Source organism: Muscardinus avellanarius, assembly GCF_963383645.1.
Source record: "Muscardinus avellanarius genome assembly, chromosome: 1".
Lineage (NCBI taxonomy): Eukaryota > Metazoa > Chordata > Mammalia > Rodentia > Gliridae > Muscardinus > Muscardinus avellanarius.
The window spans coordinates 230,732,967-230,760,648 of NC_137786.1; the positions used below are offsets into that span (position 1 = coordinate 230,732,967).

At 50.7% G+C, this 27,682-nt stretch overlaps 1 protein-coding gene across 1 annotated transcript; it reads left to right on the forward strand.

Annotated features, from left to right (window-relative positions):
- Nucleotides 1-22,070: 22,070 nt before the first annotated feature.
- Nucleotides 22,071-27,246, forward strand: NAA40 (N-alpha-acetyltransferase 40, NatD catalytic subunit; the record flags this gene model as incomplete). Its single annotated transcript, XM_080714849.1, has 7 exons — nt 22,071-22,160; nt 23,713-23,765; nt 26,136-26,231; nt 26,303-26,461; nt 26,554-26,637; nt 26,770-26,847; nt 27,105-27,246. Exons 1-7 carry the CDS (start codon nt 22,122-22,124, stop codon nt 27,244-27,246), a joined length of 651 nt encoding a protein of 216 aa, XP_080570975.1. The 5' UTR covers nt 22,071-22,121.
- Nucleotides 27,247-27,682: the final 436 nt, after the last annotated feature.

The following is a 27,682-nucleotide window of genomic DNA, read 5'->3' on the forward strand; positions in this document are numbered from 1 at the left end:
CTGGCTTCGAACCTGTGCGATCCTCTGTCTCAGCCTCCCAAGCACGGGGATGACAAGCGTGCGCCACCATGCATGGCCTCAGGTAGCCCTTTCTCTGTGTGTGTGGTACTAAGAATTAAATCTGGAGGAATCCTACCTCTGAGCTACATCACCAGCCTGATTTTTTATACTTTCTTATTTATTTATTTATTTATTTATTTATTTTTTAGTACTGGGGATGGAACCTGGGGCATTCTACCACCAAGTTATACCCTCTGCCCTAATTTTATTCTTTATTTTAAAACAGGGTCTCACTAAGTTGTGGAGGGCCTCACTAAGTAGCTGAGACTGTCAGGGAACCACGATCCTCCTGTCTCAGCCTCCGGAATTCTGGGATTACAAGCCAGTGCCACAACGCCCGGCTTTCTCATGTTCTCTTAGTCAGTCTTTTTGTTTGTTTGTTTGTTTGTTTGTTTTGCATGTCTGGGGATGGAACCCAGGGGCATTCGACCCCCGAGCTGCCCTATTTTTTATTTTATTTATTTATGTATGTATTTATTTATTTAGCGGGTTTGGGGATGGAGCCCAGAGGCATTTGACCTCCAAGCTACATCCCCTGCCCTATTTTTTATTCTTTATTTTGAAACAGGATCTCACTAAGTTGCAGAGGGCCTCACTAAGTAGCGAAGGCCATCCAGAACCGTGATCCTCCAGTCTCAGCCTCCCGGATGCTGGGATTACAAGTGTGTGCCACCACGCCCGCCTCTCTTAGTCAGCTTTTTATTGCTGTGATAAAATACGAGAGCTCAAGATGGGTGTGGTGGCACACACTTATAATCCCAGTACTTGGGAGGCTGAAACTGGAGGATCACAGTTTGCAGACAGCCTCAGCTACTTAGTGAGGCCCTCTGCAACTCATTGAGACCCTGTTTCAAAATAAAGAATAAAAAGTCAGGCTGGAGATGTAGCTCAGAGATAGACTGTCCCTCAGTTCAATTCCCAGCGCCACCAAAAGATAAAAATAAAAAATACGTGAGATCAATAAACATAAAGGAGAAGTTTTTGGGTTTTTTTTTTTGTTGTTGTTGTTTTGTGTGTGGTACTGGGAGTGGAACCGAGGGTCTTTTCTACCGCTGGGTTATACTCCAAAACCTATTTTTACACTTTGTTTGGAAACAGGGTGTCACTAATGATAAGTTGGGTCCCTCCCCCACGTGACCTCACAGCGGAACCCCAGAAGCCAGAAGCGGAGATATTGCGAGATTCCAGGTGCCTTGAAACTCCAAACATCCCGAGACCACAGATGTTGCAAGAATTGGCATGCCTATAAAACATCAGCGTCTCCGATTCAGCCGGCAGATCAGGACTGTGCATAGCTCTCCAGACGTGTGGCCCGTCGGTCCCTTCCCCCATGGCCGGCTGACTCCCAGAGGGTGCCGGGTCTGAATCAGCGGTCTCTAATAACCCAGTTGGTGTTTTTACCTCCCTCCTAAACTAAGTTACTGAGAGCCTCACTAAGTAGCTGAGGCTGGCTTTGAACCTGTGAGGTCCTCCAGTCTCCGCCTCTGAAGTGCTGGGATTACAAACCTGCACCACCACACCTGGCTCCAGTCTCAGCAATTTAATGAGACAGAGGCTCATTGAGTGGCAAAGCGCCTCACTAAAGAAGCCAAGGCTGTGCCTGGTGTGGCGATACAGGCTTGTAATCCCAGCATTCGGGAGACTGAGACCAGAGGGTCGTAGTTCACAGACAGCTCAGCTACTTAGTGAGGCCCTCTGCAACTTACTGAGACCCTGTTTCAAAATAAACAATAAAAAATAGGGCAGGGGTGTTGTTTGGAGGTTAAATTCCCCCGGGATTCTATCCCCAGACCCACACAAAAAAAGAAAAGGAGGAGGAGGAGGAAGATGAGGAAGAAGAAGGAGGAGGAGGAGGAGGAGCAGCAGCAGCAGCAGCAGCAGCTGAGGCTGCCTGCAAACCATTATCTTCCAGTCTCAGCCTCCTGAATTCTGGGATTACAAGCGTGCGCCACTACACCTGGCTCATTCTTTATTTTGAAACAGGGTCTCACTGAGTTGTAGTAGGCCTCCCTAAATACCTGAGGCTGTCTGCAAACCACGATCCTCTTTTATCAGCCTCCCAAATGCTACGATTACAAGAGTACGCCACTATGCCCGGCTCCTCTATTATTTTTTTTTTATTCTTTATTTTGAAACCGAATCTCATTAAATTGCTGACAGCCTCACTAAGTTGCTGAGGCTGGTTTTGAACCTGTGATCCTCCTTGTGATCCTGTCTCAGCCTCCCAAATACTGGGATTATAAGCATGTGCCACTACACCCAGCTTTCCTTTTTTATTATTTTTATTTTATTTTATGTTATTTTATTTTGTGGTACTGGGAATGAAACTCAGGGGCATTCTACCTCCAAGCTACAGCCCCAGCCCTATTGTTTTATTCTTTATTTTGAAACAGGGTCTCACTGAGTTGCAAAGAGCCTAACTAAGTAGCTGAGGCTGTCTGCGAACCGCGATCCTCCTGTCTCAGCCTCCCGAATGCTGGATTAGAGCGTGCGCCACTACACCTGGCTCCTTTGTTTAATTTATTATTATTATTATTATTATTATTATTATTATTTTAAAACAAAGTCTCACTAAGTTGCAGAAAACCTCACTAAGTAGCTGTGATCCTCCTGTCTCAGCCTCCCAATTACAAGAGGAAATATTAATTTGGCTCAATGTTGGCTCCATTGTTTCCGGGCCTGCCTGTGGCGAGGCAATACATCATGGCAGAAGGCTGTGGCAGAGAAAAGCTATTCAGTGCCGGGGGCGGGGGGGGGGCGCAGGAGAGAGAGAACCGCACTTCTCCATTAGGCTCTGACTCCTCAAGTTCCCACCACCTTCCAATAGCCTGTGAATCCATAAACCCACCCATGCAGCAACCCACCATTAGGACGAGAGCCCCCGGATCCAAACGCCGCCCAGTTCCCCAGCTGTGAGCACTGCTGCACTTCAGGGGTGTCAAGCCTTCAACACATGAGCTTTGGGGGACATTTCAGATCCAAACTGTAAACACGAGTCTCCTCCCGGTCCTTTGCCAAGTCTTCAGCAGCGGATATTGGCTGGCAGGATGCCTGGAGACCGTGCCGAGGACTCTGCGTCTGCAGCTTGCTTCAGCAGGAAAGGATGCCAGGAGGGATTAGTGATGTCTGCCTTGGGCATGAAATGGGGTGGCGGGGAGGTAGAGGGGAGGAAAGAGACCAGGAACAGAAGGAACCGTGGCTGAACGACCTTAACCCTACAAAGGGGGTCTTAGTTTTAGAGGGTTTTGGGGGGGCATATTGGAAATTGAGCCCAGGAGCATTCTACCTCCAAGCTGCACCCCAAGATCTATTCTTTATTATTATAATTTTGGGTGTGTGTGTGTGTGTGTGTGTGTGTGTGTGTGTGTTACTGGGATATTTTACCTCTGAGCTACAGCTTCAGCTCTATTTTTTACATTGATTTTTGTTGTTTTGGCTTTTTTGTTTGTTTGGGTTTTTTTGGGGGGGTTGGAGTACTGGGGATGGAACCCAGGGGCATTATACCTTCGAGCTACACTTCCAGCCCTCTTTTTTTTAATTCTTTATTTTGAAACGGGGTCTCACAGAGTTGCAAAGAGCCTCACTGAGTAGTAGCTGAAGCTGTCCTTGAACCAGGGTCTTCCTATCACTGCCTCCCAAGTGCAGAGATTACAGACTCCTGCCACCACACCCAGATTTTTTTTTTTTAATTTTGAAACAAGGTCTAAGTTGCTGAAGGCCTTCCTAAATAGCTGAAGCTTGAAGCAAACCTGTGATCCTTCTGCTTCAGATTCTCAATTCTCAAATACTGGGATTATAGGAATGCACCACCCATGCCTGGTTTCTTAATTTAGTGTGTGTGTGTGTGTGTGTGTGTGTGTGTGTGTGTGTGTGTGTGTGAGAGAGAGAGAGAGAGAGAGAGAGAGAGAGAGAGACAGACAGACAGACAGACAGACAGACAGACAGACAACAGACAGACAGACACTGGGGACTGAACTAAAGGGCATTCTACCTCCAAGTTCCATCTCCAGCCCTATTGCCCTATTTTATTTCTATATTAAAACAGGGTCTCACTAGGTGGACGAGAGTCTCACTACTTGCTGAGGCTGAACTTGAAACTGTGATCCTCGTGTCTCAACCTCCAAAGTATTGGGATTGCAGGCGTGTGCTACCATGCCTGGCTGTTTGTTTGTTTGTTTGTGTGTGATACTCAGGGTGGAACCCAGGGGTGTTCTATCTCAGGGCTTTGCCCCCAGCCCTATTTTTTATTTTTTATTTGTGTAAGGGTCTCTCTAAGTTGCTGAGGCTGTCCTCAAACCTCTGATCCTCCTGTCTCAGCCCCCCAAGTACTGGGATTACAAGCATGTGCCACCACACCTGGCTCTTATTGTTTGTTTTGTTGTACCAGGGATGGAATGCAGGGGCATTCTACCTCTGAGCTATACCCCCAGCCCTATTTTTTAGTCTTTTCTTTGAAACAGGGTCTCACTGAGTTGCTGAGAGCCTCACTACGTAGCTGAGGTTGGCCATGAACCCCGATCCTCCTGTCTTAGTCTCCCAAGTACTGGGTTTATGAGCGTATGCCACCATGCCCGGCTAAGATAGGGTCTTTACAGAGGCAGCCTAGGTAAAGTGAGGTTATTGGAGGGGAGCCTAACAAACATAACTGGTATCATAAAAGGGAGAAATTTAGCCTGCATGGGGCAAACACCTATAATCTCAGTACTTAGGAGGCTAAGACAGAGGATGGCAGCTTTGAGGTCAGCCTCAGCAATTTAGCAAAATCCTGTTTCAATATAAAAATAAAGCCAAGTATGGTGGTGCATACCTGTAATCCTAGTACCTGAGAGGCTGAGATAGCCTTAGCAAGTAGTGACACTCTCAGCAACCTAGCAAGACCCTATTTTTTTTTTTTTCTCGTGATACTGGGGATGGAACCCAGGGTATTCTACCTCCAAGCTATACCCCCAGCCCTATTTTTTTATTTTTTATTTTATTTCTTTACTTATTTATTTTTTGTGGTACTGAGGGTGGAAATCAGGGGTTTTTCTACCTCCAGGCTGTACTCCCAGACCTATTTTATACTTTATTTGGAAACAGGGTCTCACTAAGTTGCTGAGAGCCTTATTAAGTAGCTGAGGCTGGCTTTGAACCCGTGCGATCCTCCTGTCTCAGCCTCCCAAGCACTGGGATTACAAGCGTGTGCCACCATGCCAGTCCCTTTTTTTTTTTTTTAGCAGGTCTAGGGATGGAACCCGGAGGCATTCGACCTCTGAGCTACACCCCCCTGCCCTATTTTTTATTCTTTATTTTGAAACCAGGTCTCACTGAGTTGCAGAGGGCCTCACTAAGTAGCTGAGGCTGTTCGCGAACCGTGATCCTCAGGTCTCAGCCTCTCGAATGCTGGGATTACAAGACTGCGCAACCACGCCCGGCTCCGTCCCTTATTTTATTTATTTATTTATTTATTTTTATTTTTTGGTGCTACTGGGGTTCCTGGAAGCCCTTCTACCTCCGGGCTACACTCCCAGACCTATTTTATATATATTTTTGGAAACAGGGTCTCTTAAGCCAGCGAGGCTGGTTTTGAACCTGCGTGATCCTACTGTCTCTGCCTCCCAAGCGCAGGGATTACAAGCATGTGCCACCACGCCTGGCCTATTTATTTATTTATTTATTTATTTATTTATTTATTTATTTTTGTGGTACTGGGGATGGAACCTAGAAGCATTCTACCTCTGAGCTACACCCTCAGCCCTAGTTTTTATTCTTTATTTTTAAACAGGGTCTCACTGAGTTGCAAAGGGCCTCACTGAGCAGCTGAGATTGTCCATGAACTGCGATCCTCCTGTCTCAGCCTCTGGAAAACTGGTATTACAAGCGTGCACCACCACGCCAAGCCCCCCAGACCTACTTTTTAGTCTTTTCATTGTTGTTGTTGGTACTGCGGGTGGAATCCAAGGGCTTTCTACCTCCGGGCTATACTCCCAGACCTATTTTATATTTTATTTGGAAACAGGGTCTCATTAAATTGCTGAGAGCCTCACTAAGTAGCTGAGGCTGGCTTCGAACCTGTTCCATCCTCCTGTCTCAGCCTCCCAAGTGGGAAGATTACAAGCGTGCACCACCATGCCCGGCTTAGTGTTTTTATTTTTGAAGCAAGGTCTTACTGAGTTGCAAAGGGCCTCACTAAGTAGCTGAGGCTGTCTGCATCGCCCGGTTTCAGCCTCTCGAATGCTGGGATTACAAGCGTGTGCCATCACACCCCGCTTGAAACCCTATTTTTTTTGTTTTGTTTTGTTGTTGTTGTTTTTTGGTGGTACTGGGGTTCCTGGAAGCTCTTCTACCTCCGGGCTACACTCCCAGACCTATTTTTATATTTTTATTTGGAAACAGGGTCTCCTAAGCCAGCGCACGTGGCTGGCTTCGAACCAGCACGATCCTCCTGTCTCCACCTCCCAAGTGCTGGGATTACAAGCGTGCACCACCATGCCCGGTTTCAAACCCTATTTCAAAATAAAAATAAAATAGGGCTGAGAAGTTGGGCATGGTGGTGCACGCCTGTAATTCCGGTGTTTGGGAGGCGGAGACAGGAGGATCATGCTAGTTTGAAGCCAGCCTCGCTGGCTTAAGATACCCTGTTAACAACAATAACAACAACAACAACAACAAAAAATATATATATATATATTTATATATAATCATAGGTCTGGGAGTGTAGTCCAGAGGTAGAAGGGTTTCCGGGAACCCCAGTACCACCAAAAAAAAAAAAAAAAAAAAAAAAATGGGGCTGAGAATGTAGCTCATAGATTGATGCTTCTGGGTTCAATCTCTAGTACAAAAAAAAAAAGAAAAAAAAGAAAGAAAGAAAGAGGTAGGGTGGGGATTTGGAGACAGACCGCCCTAGGAGGAGGACTCCACGTGGTCCTAGAAGCCCTCTCGGGGCCAGGCAGAGAGCCTGTGCTGCCACTTGTAGCCTTGTGGTCCCTTGACTTCGGACTCTTAGCCAGTAGTAGCCCGAGCGAACCAACACACAGGGCCGCGGTCTCTGTGCACAGAGGGGCTGTTCAGACTGGGATGAATTTTCTGGATAAAGACCTAAAAAAGCGGGGCGTGGTGGCGCAGGCTTGTAATCCCCGCACTTGGGAGGCTGAGACAGGAGGATCGCACAGGTTCAAAGCCAGCCTCAGCTACTGAGTGAGGCTCTCAGCAACTTAGTGAGACTCTGTTTCCAAATAAAATATGAAATAGGTCTGAGAGTATAGCCCGGAGATAGAAAGCCTGTGAGTTCCACCCCCAGTACCAGCAATAAGTAAAGACCTCAAAAGGTCACAGGCCTGAAAGCCAAGATATCCCACCCCTGTCCTGCCCTGGGGAAGCACGTGTCCATCCCTGGGCCTGGGCTCTCCTGGCTTCCAGGAAGGGAAAGACCAATTACATTGTTCTTGTAGAAATGTCTTCGCACACTGGTAATCCCAACACTTGGGAGGCTGAGACGGAGAGTAAGAGTTCGCAGATGGCTTCAGCTACTTAGCGAGGCCCTTTGCGACTCAGTGAGACCCTGTTTCAAAATAAAGAATAAAAAATAGGACTGGGGGTATAGCTCGGAGGTCAAATGCCCCTGGGTTCCATCCCAGTACCACAAAAGAAAAAGAAAAAAGTGATAGTAAGGGATGGCTAGTCTCAAGTAAGCTTTCTATCAACAGTGAGTTGAGGTTTGTCCCTGTAATGAATCTGCGACCCCTAGAGGTGTGGAAGAAAGACGTGCGAGCCTCCACCACAGGGTCTGAGTTGCAGAGGGCCTCACTAAGTAGCGGAGGCTGGCCACGAACCACGATCCTCCGGTCTCAGCCTCCCCAATGCTGGGTTTACGAGCGTGCGCCACCACGCCCGGCTTCATTTTTATTTTATAGGGTGCGGAGGGCCTCAGTCTCCAGAGTAGCCGGGGTCACGGGAGGCTGCGGCTGTGCCTGGCTGGGTATTATCGTTCCCTGTGCTGCTTGGAACAGTGCCCAGCACACAGTAGACATTAAATAAATATTGCTGGGCCACAGCCGCTCTCCGCACTGAAGAAAAGGACTCCAATCTGACAAGGTTCACAGAGCGTGAGTCTTGGGCAAGAGTTGTGTGATGTGGGGGTACCTGCTCCTGTGGACAGTACTTAAGGAAGATTAGAAAGGGAAGCTCTGGCTCCCGCTGGAGCTGCCCAGGCAGCTCGGAGGTTTGCACACTGCATGGTCCCAGGTGACCCAGGCAGGTCAAGTGGGGGTCACACTCCGCTATGGCTATGGGGGCAGGCTGAAATGAATATTACTCAGGATGCTGAGATCTCATCTTATTTCATGTATTTTTTTAAAAGTATCTTTAAGCCGGGCATGGTGGCGCACGCTTGTAATCCTCGCGCTTGGGAGGCAGAGACAGGAGGATCGCGCAGGTTCGAAGCCAGCCGCGCACGCTGGTTTAGGAGACCCTGTTTCCAATAAAAAAAAATGTAAAAATAGGTCTGGGAGTGTAGCCCGGAGGTAGAAGGGCTTCCAGGAACCCCAGTACCACCAAAAAAAAAAAAAATAATAATAATAATAAAAAATAAAAGTATCTTTAAGGGATTTGAAACCAGGAGTGGTGGCGCACGCTTGTGATCCCAGCATTTGGGAGGCTGAGACCAGAGGATCGCAGTTCGCAGACAGCCTCAGCTACTTAGTGAGGCCCTCTGCAACTCAGTGAGACCCTGTTTCAAAATAAAGAATGAAAAATAGGGCAGGGGGTGTAGCTCGGAGGTCAAATGCCTCTGGGTTCCATCCCCAGACCTGCAAAAAATAAATAAGTATATATATTCTATATTTTGAAACAGGGTCTCACTGAGTTGCAAAGGGCCTCACTAAGTAGCTGAGGCTGTCCTTGAACTGTGATCCTCCGGTCTCAGCCTCCTGAATTCTGGGATTACAGGCGTGCACCACCACGCCCGGCTCCTATTTTTTTTTCTTTATTTTTTATTTATTTATTTATTTTTGTGGTACTGCGGATGGAACCCAAGGGCCTTCTACCTCTGGGCTACACCCCCAGACCTATTTTGTATTTTATTTTATTTTATTTATTTATTTTTTCAGGTTTGGGGATGGAACCAACCCAGGGGAATTCAACCTCCGAGCTACACCCCCTGCCCTATTTTTTATTATTTATTTTGAAACTGGGTCTCACTGGGTTGCAGAGGGCCTCACTATGTAGCTGAGGCTGTCTGCGAACCGCGATCCTCAGGTTTCAGCCTCCCAAATGCTGGGATTACAAGCATGAGCCACCATGCCCGGCGTGTATTTTATTTTGAAACAAGGTCTCACTATTGCTGAGAGCCTCACTAAGTAACTGAGGCTGGCTTTGAACCTGTGCAATCCTCCTGTCTCAACCTCCCAAGCGCTGGGATTATAAGCATGTGCCATCACATCCGGCTCATATTTATTTATTTATTTATTTATTTATTTATTTATTGCAGTACTGGGGATAGAACCCAGGGACACTTTACCTCTGAGCTATACCCCCAGCCCTATTTTTTATTCTTTGTTTTGAAACAGGGTCTCACTAAGTTGTTGAGGGCCTCACTAAGTAGCTGAGACTGGCTGTGAACTGCAATCCTCCTGTTTCAGCCTCCCAAATGCTGGGATTACAAGCATGCTCCACCATGCCCGGCTTCATTTTTTTAAAAATTATTTATTATTGGCCGGGCGTGGTGGCGCACACTTGTAATCCCTGCGCTTGGGATCGCGCAGGTTCGAAGCCAGCCGCGCTGTGTGTGTGTTACGGGTTAAACCCAGGAGCATTCTACTTCCAAGTTACACTCCCAGCCCTATTTTTTTAAATTTATTTATTTATTTATTTATTTTGGTGGTACTGGGGATGGAACCCTTCTACCTCCGGGTTACACTCCCAGACCTATTTTATATTTTATTTGGAAACAGGGTCTCTTAAGCCAGCAAGGCTGGCTTCGAACCTGCGCGATCCTCCTGTCTCTGCCTCCCAAGCGCGGGGATTACAAGCGTGCGCCACCACGCCTGGGCCTTTTTTAATTTTATTATTTTATTTTATTTTATTTTTATACTGGGCACTGAATCCAAGGGTCTTTTACCTGTGAGCTATATCTCAGCCCTATTTTATTTTTTATTTTGAAACAGGGTCTTATTAAGTTACCGAGGGCTGAGACTGGCCATGAACCTGCAGTCCTCCTGTCTCAGCCGCCCAAGTACAGGGATTATAAGCGTGCATCAAGATTTGGCTCCTAGTGTGTGTGTGTGTGTGTGTGTGTGTGTGTGTGTGTGTGTGTGTGAGTCTGGGGATGGAACCCAGGGGCATTCTGCCTCTGAGCTGCACCCCCTGCCCTATTTATTCTTTATTTTGAAACCGGGTCTCACTGAGTTGCAAAGGGCCTCGCTAAGTAGCTGAGGCTGTCCCTGAACCGCGATCCTCCAGTCTCAGCCTCCCGAATGCTGGGATTACAAGTGTGCGCCACCACTCCTGGCTCTATTTTATTTTTATTTTGAAACAGGGTCTTGCTAGGTTGATAAGAGTTCTCTACTTGCTGAGGCTGTCCTCCAACCTTCAATCCTCTAGCCTCCCAAGTCCTGGGGAACCACCACACCCAGCTTTTGTCTTTGTGTGTGTGTGGGGATAGTCCTGGGGATGGTTACCAGGGCCCTTCTACCTCCAAACTACACCCCCAGCCCTATTTTTATTGTTTACTTTGAAACAGGGTCTCACAAAGTTGAGGAGGGCCTTACTAAGTAACTAAGGTTGGCCGTGAACCTGCGATCCTTCTGTCTCAGCCTCCCAAGTACTGGGATTAAAAGCTTTATCTTATTTTTTACTTTTGTTTTTGTTTTTGGTATTGGCGGTTGAATCCGGGAGCATTCTACCTCTGAATTATATCCCAGCACTTTTTAATTTATTATTATTAATTAATTAATTTATTTATTTATTGCGGGTCTGGGGATGGACCATTCGACGTCTGAGCTACATTCCCTGCTCTATTTTTTATTCTTTATTTTGAAACCGGGTCTCACTGAGTTCTTTATTTTGAAACCGGGCCTAAGTAGCTGAGGCTGGCCGCGAACCTCGATCTTCCAGTCTCAGCCTCCCGAATGCTGGGATTACAAGCGTGTGCCACCACGCCCAGTTCCCCAGCACTTTTTTTTTTTTTTTTTTTAATAGCTCTCGCTAAATGCAGAGGTTAGCCTCCCAAATATTGGGTTCTGGGTATACACCACCGTGTCTGGCATTTTCATTTATTTATTTTATGGTACAGGGGGTTGAACCCAGGGACACGCTACCACCGAGTTGCATCCTCCGCTCTATTTATTTACTTATTGGGACTAGTTCTCACTGACTCGCCCAGGCTGGCCTTGACTCTCCCATCCTCCTGTTGCTGGGATTACAGGCGCGCACCACCGCGGAGTCTAACAACAGCATTTTAACAAGTCGCACGGTCGTTACACCCCTATTTCTCCTCTAACAGCGAAGTTTCCGAGTCCGAGGCGAGCTTCTTGCTTCCCCCGGCGTTCCTTGGGCCGAGCAGAGCAAAGCAAGTGATTATCGAGAGGGAATGAATGGAGGGTGACTGAATGGTTAGAAGATGAATGAATGAATGAGAGGACTCCGGTCAGAAAAGGAATTCCAGGAGCCCAGATCCAGAGGGCGGACGGCCTCACGGCCTTCCGCCGCCCGGAGAGGGCTCAGGAGGAGTCAGCGTGTCGCAGGTCCCGGCGCTACCCGTCCTCCGTGAAGGCGGCGCCCCGCCCCGCCCCCCGCGCTCCGCCAGCCCCGCCCACGAGGCCGTTGCCATGGCCACAGACGCTGCCGGCGAGGGGCGGAGTCGTGACGTCATTCCCCGCGCGCCGCCCGCCTCGCTCCACCTGCGCGCCTTCTCCGCGCTCGCCGCCTCGTTCTGCGCCGGCGCGGGGCCGCGGGGCGCGGGGAGCTCGCGGCGCGCATGCGCAGCGCGGGCCCGCTGTGCCGCCGCCGCCGCCGCCGCTGTCGCCGCCGCAGCCGTTGCCGCCTCCCCGCCGGCGAGCGAGTGCAGAGCCGAGGGTCCCCGCCGCCGCCATGGGGGTGAGTGCGCCGGGGAGAGGGCACGGGAGGCCCAGGCGCGCCTCTCGTAACCCTAGCCCCCGTCGCCCCCATTGTTCCTCGAACCCCTTCACGTGACCCCGACCCCCTCCGGCCTCACGTGACCCCCGGCCCCCACATGACCCGGCCCCCCATCCCGAGGGTCCCCACTTTCCGCCGAGGCCGGGGTCCCCGGGAGCCCTTCCCGGGCCTTCGGCGCCCGCGCCCGCCCCTCTGTCCGCTGACCCGCTGCGGGCCCCGAGCCCGGGCACTGGGCGCCCGGCTCCCGCTGCACCCGCGGCCGCGGCCGCCGGGCTGGGCACAGGCCGGGGACAGGGCCCGGCGCCCCCCTGTCTGTGGACACCAGCAGGGTCCCCGCTCCCGGTAAGACCCAGCACGCTCTCCCCCGCGGCCTGCCGCAGGACCCCCGGCTGCAGTAAGCCGCCCTGGCTGGGGCTGGGGTCGCCTCCAGGTGTAGCGCTGCAGGTGGCTTTGCCAAGGGGGCAGCCGGGAGGATGGGAGCCACGAACGATGGCCCCCGCTTTGGCGGCTGTGGAAGCACCTGTTCTGTGCCCGAGGCAGGAAGTTGCTAGTAATATTTGATGCTCTTTCCTACCCTGTGCTGGTGTACTGTTAGAAGCAGTGCCATGTTTCTGCGAGTTCACCCCAGCCCCAATTTGAGATCAGTTACCTTCCTAAAAAGATAATCAGCCCTCCCTGTATTAGTATTTTGTTTTTCCTTTCGGTACTAGAGAGCAAATCCAGGGACATTCTACCTCTGAGCTACACACCTACCCCTATTTGTTTGTTTGTTTATTTATTTATTTATTTGCGGTACTGGGGATGGAACCCAGAATCATTGTACTTCTGAACTACACCCCCAGCCCTATATTTTAGTCTTATTTATTTATTTATTTATTTATTTTTGTGGTACTGAAGATGGAACCCAGGGGCCTTCTACCTCCAGGCTAAACTCCCAGACCTGTTTTTTTTTATATATATATTTTATTTGGAAACAGTGTCTCACTAAGTTGCTGAGAGCCTAAGTAGCCGAGGCTAGCTTCGAACCTTTGCAATCCTGTCTCAGCTTCCCAAGTACAGGCCACCACGCCTGGCTGAAAGGGTCTCACTGAGTTGCGGAGGGCCTCAATAAGTAGCTGAGGCTGTCAGTGAACCGATCCTCCTTTCTCAGCCTCCTGAATTCTGGGATTACAAGCATGCGCCCCCACGTCTGGCTTTATTTTTTATTTTGAAGCAGCGTTTCAGTTTTGGTGTGCTCGTCTTGAACCTGTGATCCAACTGTCTCAGCCTTCAAAGTACTAGGATTATAGGTGTGCACCACTGTGCCCAGCTCCTGTATTAGTATTTCCATGGAATCTCTACCACCTGCGTGGAGTTGACTCAGCGCCAGCCCCATCTTTGCTGGTTAGCAGCGTGGTATTGTGCCACTCATACGGCCTTTTGGGGTTTAAATTCCCTCATCTATGTACTGGAGATGCTGCCACCTTCCCCTTAGGGAGCAGTGTGGGTTGAACAAGATAATGGAAGTAAGTGACCAAGTAGGTGCTCTCTAAGTACTGGCTGGTATTTTTGCCCACTTTCTCCTCCTTCACTTTATTGCTCTAAAATAGATTTGTGGCATTTTTAACCCATTGGGTTTGTCCCTACTGTTATTAACCTAGATTTTTTTTTCCTCTTACTTAAAATATTTAATGATTGAGCTGGGCTGGGCATGGTGGCACATGCTCTAATCCTAGTACTTGGGAAACTGAGACAGGAAGATCACAGGCTCGAGGACAGCCTTAGCAAATAGTGAGACTCTCATTGACCTAGCAAGACCCTGTTTTTCAAAATAAAAATAAAAAATAGGGCTAGGGGTTTAGCTAAGAGGTAGAATGCCCCTGAGTTCAATCCCCAGTACCACAAAACAAACATTTGGCAGGTCTTGACCAGGGATTTGGAGTGCTATGTACTTCATATATCGAGAATCAAGTTTAGAGACCTTAAACATATTTAACCTAGATTTTGGCAAAAGATCCCAGACCCCGGCTCTTGTTGGAATTATATGAAGCAGAACCGTTCACTAGACTGAGCCCAAAACAAGCAGCACATCCTGCCGTTCTGGGCAGCACTTCCTCTGGTTGAGGTGAACGAGCAAATCCCTCGAGCCTCAGTCTTCTTTTTTTTTTTTTTTTTTTTTTTGGTGGTACTGGGGTTGGAACCCAGAGGCAGAGGCTTTCTACCTCCGGGCTATACTTCCAGACCTATTTTCTTTTCCTATTTTATTTGAAAACAGGGTCTCACTAAGTTGCTGAGAGCCTCACTAAGTAGCTGAGGCTGGCTTCGAACCCGTGCAATCCTCCTGTCTCAGCCTCCCAAGCGCGGGGATTACAAGCGTGCGCCACCTCGCCCGGCCTCTCAGTCTTCTTTATTATTCATACTCTGCAGGTGTGTTTCTCTGAACAGCCCCTACGAAGTCTCTTCCAGCCTAAAATTGAAAGCAACAGAGAGACTTGAATGCCCTCCCTGAAACAGCTGGCTCCTTCTCAGTGTCTCATTCCTCATCCTTCGGGCCTGCAGGTGCCCCAGCTGGCGGCAGGCCATCGTCATTCCTAGCGGTCACCCTTGGGCAGAGGGCCCTGCTCCTCCCGACCTCAGCCTGAGAGGTGGCATCCATACAAGCACCTTTTCTGCAAAATTCTTTCAGCCCAGCCGCCACACGTGCTGTGTTGTGGAGTTAGAGCTCTGCCTTCCCTCACCAGGAAGGTTCTTTGCCCACCCTGGACACCGCGTGGGCTAGAGGCAAGGATGCTGGAGACTAAGCGATGGCAAGTTGCCTTTCTGGAAAGTGCCTCCTGTCTCCATCTGGGTGCTTTTTGGCTTCTCCTTGTGGCCCCTTGGAGTCCTAACTGTGTGGAGTTGCTGCTTTGACAGGAGTGGTCAGGAGAGCAGTGTTACGGCAGCATGTGACGACAGCCTGTAGGTAGCAGGCCAAAACAAGTGTTACGTGCGAGGTAGCAGGAGGAGCATGGACTTGAGAGCTCAGACCTGGATTTGAATCCAGGATGATTCACTCAGCAGATAGGAACGGAGGACCTGCTGCTTGCTGAGCACCAGGTGTGTTCTGACAGGTATAGCCTCCGCCTCATGGAGCGCAAAGTCCAGTGGAAGGCAGGGGTCGGAAGGGTGGTAAGACCCCTGAGAACTCTGGACTGGTGCTGTGGCCCCCAAAGTTACGCAGCCTCTCTGCCTGAGACTTCTTATCAAAGAAGGGGGTGTACATACCTTGGTGAGTTGTAAAGATTAAAATACGTCATCCTTTAAAAATTTTGTGGTACTGGGAATTGAACTCAGGGACATTCTACCTCTGAGCTACACTTCCAGCCCTGTTTATTACTTATTTTTGCAGAAGTGGGATGGAACCCAAGGGCAGTCTACCTCTAAGCTACACCCCCAGCTCTGTTTTTTATTTTTTCTTTATTTGTAAAGGGATTGAACCCGGGGTATTCTACCTTCGAGTGACACTGCCAGCCCTATTTTTTATTCTTTATTTTGAAACAGGGTCTCACTGAGTTGCAAGGGGCCTCACTAAGTAATTGAGGCTGGCTTCAAACCTGTGCAATCCACCTGTCTCAGCCTCCCAAATGCTAGGATTACAAGCATGCACCACGACGCCTGGGTTGTTCTTTATTTTTTTATTTTTAAATTTATTTTGTGGTACTGAGAGTGGAACCCAGGGTCTTTTCTACCTCTGGGCTATACTCTCAGACCTATTTTATACTTTATTTGTGTGTGTGTGCGCGCGCACGAGCGCCGGAGGTAGAACCCAGAGGCTTTCTACCTTTGGGTTACACTCCCAGACCTATTTTGTATTTTATTAGGAAACAAGGTCTCACTAAGTTGCTGAGAGCCTCACTGAGTAGCTGAGGCTGGTTTAGAATCTGTACAATCCTCCTGTCTAGCCTCCCAAGTAAAGTACTAGGATTACAAGTGTGCACCACCACACCTGGCGTTTTAAACTTTATTTGGAAACAGGGTCTCACTAAGTTGCTGAGAGCCTCACTGAGTAGCTGAGGCTGGCTTGGAACCTGTGTGGTCCTCTTGTCTCAGCCTCCCAAGTGCCAGCATGTCTGACCTTATTTTTTATTTTATTTATTTATTTTTTAATTTTTTGGTGGTACTGGGGGTGGAACCCAGAGGCTTTCTACCTACAGGCTATACTCCCAGACCTATTTTATATATTTTTTGGAAACAGGGTCTAAGTTGCTGAGAGCCTCACTAAGTATCTGAGGGTGGCTTCAAACCTGTGTGATCCTCCTGTCTCAGCCTCCCAAGCATGGGGATTACAAGCTGGCTTTTCCTTCCTTCCTTCCTTTTTTTCTTTCTTTCTTTCTTTTTTTTTTTTTCAGGTCTGGGGATGGAACCCAGGGGCATTTGACCTTCAAGCTACACCCCCAGCCCTATTTTTTAAAATTTAATTTATTTTATTTTTTATATTTTTTTTGTGGTATTGGGGTTCCTGGAAGCCCTTCTACCTCCGGGCTACACTCCCAGACCTACTTTTTTTTTTTTAATTTTTATTTGGAAACAGGGTCTCTTAAGCCAGCACAGTTGGCTTCGAACCTGCGCCATTTTCCTGTCTCCACCTCCCAAGCTCGGGGATTACAAATTGCGCCACCACGCCCAGCTATTCTTTATTTTGAAACAGGGTCTCACTGAGTTGCAGAGGGCGTCACTAAGTACCTGAGGCTGGCCGTGAACTGCGATCCTCCAGTCTCAGCCTGCTGAATGCTGGGATTACAAGCCTACGCCTCACCAAGTAGCTGAGGCTGTCCATTACAGGTGTCACCATGCCTGCCTCCTATTTTTTATTTTGAAACAGAGTGTCACTAAGATGGGGCTCCTGCCTGAGGTTCTTTTGCAGCCTCCCAAGAAAGGGATTTGAGTGTGTACTACCAAGCTTGGCTTATTCTTTATTTTGAAACAGTGCCTTACTGAGTTGCCCACAGCGGTACTAAGTAGCTGAGGATGGCTAGGCTCCTTGAGGCTGAGACAGGAGCCGGGCAGGTTTGCAGCCAGGCTCAGCTACTTATCCCTCTAACTTAGTGAGACACTGTTTCAAACTAAAGAGTTTAAAATAGGTCTGGGGATGTAGCTCAAAAGTAGATGCCCCTTGGTTCCATTCCTACTTCTGCAAAAAGAAAAAAGAGACAGTTTTGCTAGATTACTGAGGACCTTGCTATGTTCCTGAGACTGTCCTTGAACCTGCAATGCTCCTGTCTCAGCCTCCCAAGTACTGGGATTATAGGCAGCGCCACTGCACCCAGCTAAAATAGATCATCTTTGCCGGGCGTGGTGGCGCACGCTTGTGATCCCCGCGCTTGGGAGGCTGAGACAGGAGGATCTCACAGGTTCGAAGCCAGCCTCAGCTACTTAGTGAGGCTCTCAGCAACTTAATGAGACCCTGTTTCCAAACAAAGTATAAAATAGGTCTGGGAGTGTAGCCCAGGGGTAGAAAGCCCCTGGGTTCTACCCCCAGTACCACACACACAAAAAAAATAATAAGATGGATCATCTTTATGAAAGTCCTGGCTGAGTGTATCTTAACATTAATAGGACTTGGTAAACAAAAGCCACTAACTAGAGTTTTCCCTTCCAGTACATTGTACCCTTTGTCCTCATAGCAGTCTCTTGGCTATTGGTATAGCCATCTTTAACCCCATTTTATGGATTAGAAAATTAAGGTTCAGAGAAACTGAATAACTTGCTGAAAAGGCTTTAAGTAACTTTCCTGAGTCAAATAGCTATTAAGTGAAAATGCTGAGAATCAAATCCAGGTCTCTCGACTCAGAAGCCTCCACTCTATTATATAGAGCTCCCTTGGGAGAGACACTTAACCACAGTGAGCGTTACTGTTCATGTGCTTATTTCCCGTTTTAATTAGGAGAGTTTTCCTGTGTCCCTGCAGGACAGCCTTCCCTCTGTATGGTGAGGGCAAAGCTAATTGGAACAGTAGGGGACCGCTCCTGCCAGTCTGTGGGCTTAAGGGGAGCCCCGCTGGCCCGGCCCACTGCAGCCTGCCTCCTACTCCTACGCCGCGTTCAGGCGGCAGGATGCTTAAGGGCGCTTCGTCATCTCAGTCTCTGGCTGTGGCGGAAGCAAGGCGCACTCTGGGCATCGCCGGCCGCCAGTCCTGCATGCGTGAGCCCATGGGCGGGCGACCTGGAGGCCTGTGCTGGCCCTTCTGCTGCTCGTGCTTGGGAATTACCTTTTAGGCATAGAAGTGAACTCCCGGCTGCTGTGCCTGGTGGCGCATACCTCTAATCCTTGTACACTGGAGGCTGAGAAAGGAGGATTCAGGTTCAAGGCTAGCTTCAGGAACTCAGTGAAACTTTGTTTCAAATTTAAAAAAAAAAAAAAGGTCTGAAGATGTAGCTCAGTGGTAGGGTGGCCCTGGGTTCAGTCCCTGGTGCTGCCAAAACAAAACAGAAGAAGAAAGTTCCGCTGTGGTGGGAACTTGGGATTCGGTGCTCGCTGGGCCCCAGGAGTCACGCTGGCCGCCCATTGCCTTTGCTCTTGTCTGTGTTGTGTTGAGAGCAGGCATGAGGGAAGGGGAAGGGAGCTTGCACCTGCTGTGACGGGGTACTGGTGTTGACCTGGCTGCCAGGACCAGCACTTGCATCTCTTTTTTTTTCTTTTCTTTGCGCAGTACTGGGGATGGAAACCTGGGGCTCCATCCTACCTCCGAGTTACACCCCAGCCCTATTTTTTATTCTTTATTTTGAAACAGGGTCTCACTTAGTTGCAAAGGGCCTCATGGAGTAGCTGAGGCTGTCCGCGATCCTCTTGAATGCTGGGATTACAAGCGTGCGCCACCATGGCCGGCTTTTGCGTCCCTATCTTGCTGGAGATCTGGCTGCCTTCAAGCTGGCGGGGGCACGAGGGGTGTTGGCCGGGTCTGGTTGATGCTAAAGCTCGGCTCGTTCTGCCCCTTGAGCAGCCTTGGAGACCGGCCCGTTTTTCCCTGCCTCTGCTTTGGTGTAGAGGGTGGGGTCTGGTGGCATTGCTGGCAAGCAGTTACCAGGTAGACAGGCAGTGAGGAATGACCTGCCGCGTGCTGTGGGCTCCTCAGGCCCCTGTCCTTGTGGGCAGGTTGTGAGGAGGTCTTTGTTTATTGACTGGGTGGACTTGACGTGGGCCATCCCCCGGGATACACCCCGGCTAGCGGGACAAACCTGCATCTGTGCCTCGACCCCTGGGGTTGAGGCTTCCCTCGGCCACTTGCTGTCACAGTGTCTCAGCAAGTCACGCTCTCCCTTTGAGCCTCAGTTTCCTTAAAAGGTGACAATTTCTGCCTTGAGAATTAAATCAGTGATCGCTAAAGTCCATTGCAGGCTGTAAGTATCTCAGTGTTTACAACCTGAATTCCCAGAGGAAAAGATGGGTGTTGTAAAGCCTGGCTGTGAGACAGAGGGTGGTTCTGTCCCTAGATTGCAGTCTTACAAAGACAGGTTCTTCTCTTGTTTGTCCTTCCTCTAGGGAGGCGAGAAGTGGGATGTAGCCTGGCTCCCAGCTCAGCCTCAGTGTTTAGCTTGTGCTGGTTGAGTTTGTGCCTCTAAGAACAATCCCTATGAGTTCCTGTGTCTGAACTTTTTTTTTTTTTTTTTTGGTGGTACTGGGGGTCGAATCCAGGGGCTTTTCTACCTCTGGGCTATACTCCCAGACCTATTTTATACTTTATTTGGAAACAGGGTCTCACTAAGTTGCTGAGAGCCTCACTAAGTAGCTGAGGCTGGCTTCGAACCTGCGCGATCCTCCTGTCTCAGCCTCCCAAGTGCGGGGATTACAAGTGTGAGCTACCACACCCGGCTTCTGTGTCTGAACTCTCGCCTCTTGGCTGATTCAAGTTTAGAGTTAAGCAGTGTTATTCCTTAGAAAATCAAGGGCAAGCCGGGCGTGGTGGCGCACACTTGTAATCTCAGCACTTGGGGCCGAGAAAGAAGATTGCAGGTTCTTGACCAGCCTCACCAACTTAGTAAGGCCCTCTGCAGTTTACTGAGACTCTGTTTCAAAATAAAAGAGAATAGCCGGGCATGGTGGCGCACGCTTGTAATCCCCGCGCTTGGGAGGCAGAGACAGGAGGATCGTGCAGGTTCGAAGCCAGTCGTGCTGGCTTAGGAGACCCTGTTTCCAAATAGAAATATAGGTCTGGGAGTGTAGCCCAGAGGTAGACGGGCTTCCAGGAACCCCAGTACCACCAAAAAAATAAATAAATAAATAAAAGAATAAAATTGCTGGGCTTGGTGTTGCATGCCTGTGATCCCAGTCCTTGGGAGGCTGAGACAAAGGGATTGCAGGTGTGAGGACAGCCTCAGCAAGTAGTGAGACTCATCAACCTAGAGAGACCCTCTTTCAAAATAAAACCAAAAATAGGGCTGGGGGTATAGCTCGGAGGTAGAACCTCTGGGTTCAACCCTCAGTCACACATATACACACATACACACACACACACACACGGAATAAAATAGGGCTGGGGGTATAGCTCAGAGGTAGAACCTCTGGGTTCAACCCTCAGTCACACATATACACACATACACACACACGGAATAAAATAGGGCTGGGGGTGTAACTCAGAGGTAGAATGACCCTGGGTTCCATCCCCAGTACCACAAAAAATAAGGAAAATCAAGGGCCGAATTTATGCTAAGACACTTGCACAACAGCTGTTTTCTCAGCTCCTGAACATCAGTGGCTCATGTGCCTGTTCTGAGGCCAGTGTCAGGACCAGACGGTAATCGGAGGTTGTCAAGCCTCCCCAGTGGAGAGGGCGGTGGATCAGAGGAGGCCGTGCTGCTGCAGAAGCAGAGCTGGTGCACGTTGTCTCTGGGGACTTGGGCTCGGTGGGCCGCTGTCTCCCGTCCCTCCTGGAGTGAGTGAGAGCTGTCACTTGCTGAGCACCTGTCAGTCACCCTCTCCAGGTTAACACCACCGCCTCATTTTCTGACCAGGGAAGGCTGTGTCTGTCCTAGGACCTGCGGGGGTGGCGAGGGAAAGAGCTTTGGAGGGGCTAGGAAGCCCTGGAGCCTGGCCTTTTCTCTGTGTTACCCAACTTTAGCAGAGGATAAGGCCTGAGAGCCCCGCGTTTGCCTCAGCAGCGTCCGGTCTCGGTGCCCATGTGGGAGCGTGCCACTTGCCCTCGTGCGAGGGTCCTCCCTTTGCCCTCCCCTGCTGCCTGTGCCTGGTCCTGCTCAGCACGTGGAAGCATCACCTCTGTCCTGAGGTGAACCCCTGGAGCCCTTCACTCTGCCCTTGTCGCTGGATACATGGCGTGTTTGCCTCTGATTGACCTTGGCCGAGCAGGACCGCCTGCCAGAGAATGGCTGTATCTTTAAGCCAGAGCACCCTGGTCCTCACTTAGAAATGGGACCCGGCTTCCACAAGGCGGGCCCACCCAGGTCTCTGTCCTGTAGCCAGAAGACATCCAGAAGCTTTTGCATAAACTTAGGAGCAGCCATCCGCAGCCATTCCTGAAAGCTGCCCTAATTGTGTCTAAAGCTAGGACCTTCCTCCTCGGGAGGGAGCAGGTGGGGAGGCTCTGCTGCAGGCCTCACCAGCTCGCCTCTGCGTCCTCAGTGACCGGCCAGCAGGGTCAGTGTTCTTCCTGAAAGGAAGCCGAGAAGTCCAGTGGCACCCCGAGGGCTCCTGAGGAGGAAGCTGTCCCTGAGAAGCACACAGCAAGCGTGTGGCAGCCGGGGCGGGAGGTTTCCTGCGCGGGCCAGGCCTGTGGACGCAAGGCCCCTGGATCTCCACCCATGTCCTAACCAGGCCCGACCCTGCTCAGAACTCAGATCAGAAGAGAGCAGGGGTTTCTCAAAGGGAAGACCAAGCCTGGCAGGCCACAGCCCGTCAGTCTAGTGTCGCTTTTCCTCCTGCAGAGAAAGTCGAGCAAAGCAAAGGAGAAGAAGCAGAAGCGCCTGGAGGAGCGAGCGGCCATGGATGCCGTCTGTGCCAAAGTGGACGCTGCCAACAGGGTGACTCTCCTCTCCAGCCCTGCCTCCCGAACTTGAGCCTCATCTTCATTTGACTTCTTTTGGCGCCACCCTGCGGCAGAATTGTGACACTAGCTGCCAGTCCTCTGCCTGCTGGAAGCCAGGGAGGGAGAGCGGGAGGAGGTGCCGGCAGTTGGCCGCGAGTGGAGGGAAACGTGGGTCCCAGCAGCAGCAGCTACTGCTCTCACTGATTAGAGTCAAGACATTTCTGTTAGGAGTTTGCATTTTGGAGGAAACCCTCCCCGATGAAACAGGATATACGTGTTTCTCGTTCATTACTTCAGACATGGACTGCCCATGGAGTGCCCAAGGCTCTGCTGGAACTGGGGGGTGCAGCAGCCCGGCCCCGGGCAGGGTCGAGGGAGGAGCGGCCACGACCTGCCCCCAGCTGGCCAGCCAGGAGCGGCCAGGCAGCCGCAGCATTCACACTGGGCCTGGGAAGCGGGCGTGGTGGCCCACGCTGGTAATCCCAGCATTTGGGAGGCTGGTGCAGGAGGATCGTGGCGCGCGTGCAGCCTCAGCTACTACTTAGTGAAGGCCTTTGCAACCCACTGAGACCCTGTTTGAAAATAAAGAATAGAGCTGGGCGTGGTGGCGCACGCTTGTAATCCCCGCGCTTGGGAGGCTGAGACAGGAGGATCACACAGGCTCGAAGCCAGCCTCAGCTGCTTAGTGAGGCTCTCAGCAACTTAGTGAGACCCTGTCTCCAAATAAATTATAAAAACAGGTCTGGGAGTGTAGCCCGGAGGTAGAAAGCCCCTAGATTCCACCCCCAGTACCACAAAAATATATATAAATAAGTAATAGAAAATGGGGCTGGGGGTATAGCTTGGAGGTTGAATGCCCCTGGGTTCCATTCCCAGTATGAAGAAGAAAAAGGAAAGAAAAGGCCTGAAGTTCTGGCCACCTCCCTGCCCCGCTCCGTATCCACTGCTGTTACTCTTACAGCTCACTGTGCTGAGCGCCGCAGCCACAAGGGTGCAGCTCGGGCTTGACTTTCCCTTTGGGGCTCTGTGCAGGTGAAGGTAGCTGGGTGCTTCTTCCCAGAGGTGCTCGGGCAAATCGTGTGACTTCTTTGGGTTTGCCGCACTGTGAACAGGTATAGGCCATAAATTCCAGTGCAGTCGGTTTTTACCGTCAAATGAAGCAAAGCAAATTGTCTTTTGTGTGTGTGGTACTGAGAATTGAACCCCGGGGCATCCTACCTGTGAGCTATGCCCTAAAGACCCATTTGGTTTTTTATTTTGAAACAAGGTCTTGCTAAGTTGTGGAAGCTGGCCTCTAACTTGTGATCCTCCTGCCTCGGCCTCTAAGTACCAGGTATCAAGGTGTACACCACCACGCCTGGCTTAGCTTCAACTCTCCTGGGCTCCTCGCCAAAGCTGAGGTGTCTGGGGAGCCCTCAGGGCAGCTTCTGGGCGAGGAGCTTGCCTTTCCCCGCGGCCTCGCAGCGCCCTCCTCCCAGGCGGCTGGGCTCTTGGGGCGGGCAGCGTGCCCACCCACTTGTCTATGCTGCTCCTCTTTCCCTCCACAGCTTGGAGACCCTCTGGAGGCTTTCCCCGTGTTCAAGAAATATGACCGGAATGGGTGAGTCGCGTTTGGGCTCCTGACATCGTCTCCCCAGCGTCCTCAGGTGTTAACCTCTAGAGCGGCCTGGCACCCGAGCCGTCTGCTACTTCATATGAAAGGCAGAGACTAGGCCGGGCGCAGTGGCGTGCGCTTGTCATCCCAGCATTTGGGAGGCTGAGACAGGAGGATCTGGTTTGTGGCCAGCCTCAGCTACTTTTTTATTTATTTATTTTTATTTTTTGCAGGTCTGGGAATGGAACCCAGGGTATTCGACCTCTGAGCTACACCCCCTACCCTGTTATTGATTGATTGATTGATTGCAGGTCTGGGGATGGAACCCAGGGGCATTTGACCTCTGAGCTACACCCCTTGCCCTAATTTTTTATTCTTTATTTTTGAAACAGTTCCACTAAGTTGCAGAGGGCCTAAGTCGCTGAGGCTGTGTGAACTGCGATCCTCAGGTCTTAGCCTCCCAAATGCTAGGATTATAAGAGTGTGTCGCCACACCCAGCTTTTTATTCTTTATTTTGAAACAGGGTTTCAGTAAGTTGTGAAGGGCCTCACTAAGTAGATGGAAGAAAAAAACAAAACAGGCTGGGCATGGTGGCGCACGCTTGTAATCCCTGCGCTTGGGAGGCTAAGACAGGAGGATCACATCACACAGGTTCGAAGCCAGCCTCAGCTACTGAGTGAGGCTCTCAGCAACTTAGTGAGATGCTGTTTCCAAATAAATAGAAAATAGGTCTGAGAGTATAGCAAGCACAGAGGTAGAAAGCCTCTGGGTTCTACCCTCGGTGCCACAAAAAACTAAAATAAAAACATAGCCAGCCTCAGCTACTTAGTGAGGATCTCAGCAACTGAGTGAGACCCTGCTTCCAAATAAAGTATAAAATAGATCTGGGAATATAGCCCAGAGGTAGAAAAGCCCTTGGGTTCCACCCCCAGTACCACCACCACCCCCCCCCCCAAAAAAAAAAGAAAGAAAAATACTGATGTGGAGCTTTTTAAAGGCTTGGAGTTACCCAGGCATGGTGGTACACACCGTAATCCCAGCACTTGGGAGGTTGAGACAGGAGGATCCCAAGTTTGCAGCCACCAGCCTCAGCAGTTGAGCAAGGTCCCCCGCAACTTCAACTCTATTTCATGATTTAAAAAAAAAAATCCAAGCATGGTGGCACATGCTTGTGATCCCAGCATTCTGGAGGTGGAGACTGTTGGATTGCAGTTCAGGGATAGCCTCAGCTACCTCGTGAGGCCCTTTGCAGCTCAGTGAGGCCCTGTTTTAAAAATAAAAAGACTAAAACATAGGGCTGAGGGTATAGCTTGGAGGTACAATGCCCCTGGGTTCCATCCCCAGTACTGGGGGGTGGGGGGGCTATGGCTCAGAGGCAGGTGCCCGGGATCGCTCCTGGTACCAAGTGAACGCAGTCTTAGTGTTTGATGGCTTTGGTCCATTCAGAATGTGCTGCTTATAGAATGTGGTTTCACAGATTGGTCAGGGTGTGTAATTGTCTTACGTTTTCTTTAGTGGTGCACGCTTGTAATCCCAGCGTTTGGGAGGCTGAGATAGGATTGTGGTTCGCGGACAGCCTTAGCTAATACTTAGGCCCTTTGCAACTTAGTGAGACCCTGTTTCAAAATAAAGAGTAAAAAATAGGCTAGGGGGTATAGTTCAGAGGTAGAATGTCCCTGAGTACTGCAAAGAAATAATTTTTTTTTTCTTTAGACACAGATGCCTTAATAGGTACAAGATCTGTTAGTTTAGGAAAACAGTAGCAAGTTAGGTTCTCTTCCACTGTGTTTAATAAGCCGAGGGCACCACTGAGTCCTCACAGGCAGAGGCAGGCAGGGCTCAATATGAATATTGAGCTATATAGTCTTTTTGCATGCGGTATGGGGATTGAACCCAAGGGCATTCTTCCCCTGAGCTACACCCTCGGTCCTTTTACTTATTTTTTGTGTGTATTACAAGCCTCTGACTGGCTTCTTTTTTTTTTTTTTTTTTTTGGTGGTGGTACTGGGAGTGGAACCCAGGGGCTTTCTACCTCTGGGCTATACTCCTAGACCTATTTTCTATTTTATTTAGAAACAGGGTCTCACTAAGTTGCTGAGAGCCTCACTAAGTAGCTGAGGCTGGCTTCGAACCTGTCCGACCCTCCATTCTCAGCCTCCCAAATGCTGGGATTACAAGCGTGCGCCACCACGCCTGGCTTTATTATTCTTTATTTGGAAACAGGGTCTCACTGTGTTGCAGAGGGCCTCACTAAGTAGCTGAGGCTGTCCGCGAACCGCGATCCTCCAGTCTCAGCCTCCCGAATGCTGGGATTACAAGCGTGCGCCACCGCGCCCGGCCCTGACTGGCTTCTAATGCACCTCACCTCTTCTTAGGTTGAACATCTCCATCGAGTGTAAGCGAGTGTCTGGACTGGAGCCGGCCACTGTGGATTGGGCGTTTGACCTGACCAAAGCCAACATGCAAGCCATGTAAGCCCGGGCTGACCGCAGGGGGCCTGGTCCCCACCAGGGTCCCCGTCCTGACGCCCCTGAGTCCCCAGGTACGAGCAGAGCGAGTGGGGCTGGAAGGACCGAGAGAAACGGGAGGAGATGACGGACGACCGGGCCTGGTACCTCGTCGCCTGGGAGAGCAGCTCTGTGCCTGTAGCCTTTTCTCACTTCCGCTTCGACGTGGAGTGCGGGGATGAAGTCCTGTACTGGTAGGAGCCAGGCTCGGGGCGGGAGGGCGGGGCCCCAGGCCTGCAGGCTTCTCCGGGCCTGCCGCCTTCATGCCGCCTGCTCTCCTCACCAGCTATGAAGTGCAGTTGGAAAGCAAAGTGCGACGGAGAGGCCTGGGCAAGTTCCTCATCCAGATCCTGCAGCTTATGGCCAACAGGTAGGGCCGCCCACGGCCCCGGGCTGCTCAGCTGAGGCACTGCCTGTGGGAGGGCAGTCCACAGGGCAAGGGAGCGGAGGCGGCCTTGCTCTCGTTCCCTTTCTGAAAAGTGCTTGCTCCACTTGCTTCCAGCACACAGATGAAGAAGGTGATGTTGACAGTTTTTAAACACAACCACGGTGCCTACCAGTTCTTCCGAGAAGCGCTACAGTAAGGAGCTGGGCCCCGCGTGGCCTCCTGGTGGGTGGTAGGAGGTGCTGCCCGTGCCAGTCCCCACTCCTGACCCCGCACCACGTCCAGTGGTCTGCAGGGGTTTGGATTGGTGGGGCAGGGCGTGCAGGGCCCTCTGCAGGATCCCCTAAGCTTCTCACCTGGGGGCTCATCAGCATAGATGTTGGAAGCCCTCCAGCCAGGAGGAAGGCACGGAGCTGCCTTCAGCCCACCTCTTTCTCTTGCCTGCCTTGCAGATTTGAAATCGATGACTCTTCCCCCAGCATGTCTGGTTGCTGTGGGGAGGACTGTTCCTATGAGATCCTGAGCCGGAGAACCAAGTTTGGGGACAGTCAGCACTCCCATGCAGGTGGGCACTGTGGCGGCTGCTGCCACTGAACTCCCAGAGCCGCTCACAAGTCAGAACGCTGCCTCTCCCCGTCTCACGTCAATTACCAGTGCCCTCAGAGCCGTGGCCCCTCAGCCCCGTACGTGCCAGGTGGCACCCTGAGAGCGCGGGCCCCTGGGGAGGGACGTTCAGGCCCTCCCCCTCTTCTGGAGAGCAGAGCCAGGAGGGTGCTGAGGAGAGGCGCTGCAGGAGGAGCTGGTGGAGGCGGCCCCGGGGCTCGCCCCACAGCACTGCCCCTCACAGCCCTGGGCCCGCGCGTGCCAGCGGAGGGTCCCCCACGTATCTGCAGCTGGGTTCCCGGCAGGCCCCCTGCCCTGAACAAATGGAATGTTTATCCCCACTCTTGTGAAAGTCTTAGAGTCCTGGTCCCCAAGGAGTACTGGACTGTGAAGACCACACACACACACACACACACACGCAGGGAAG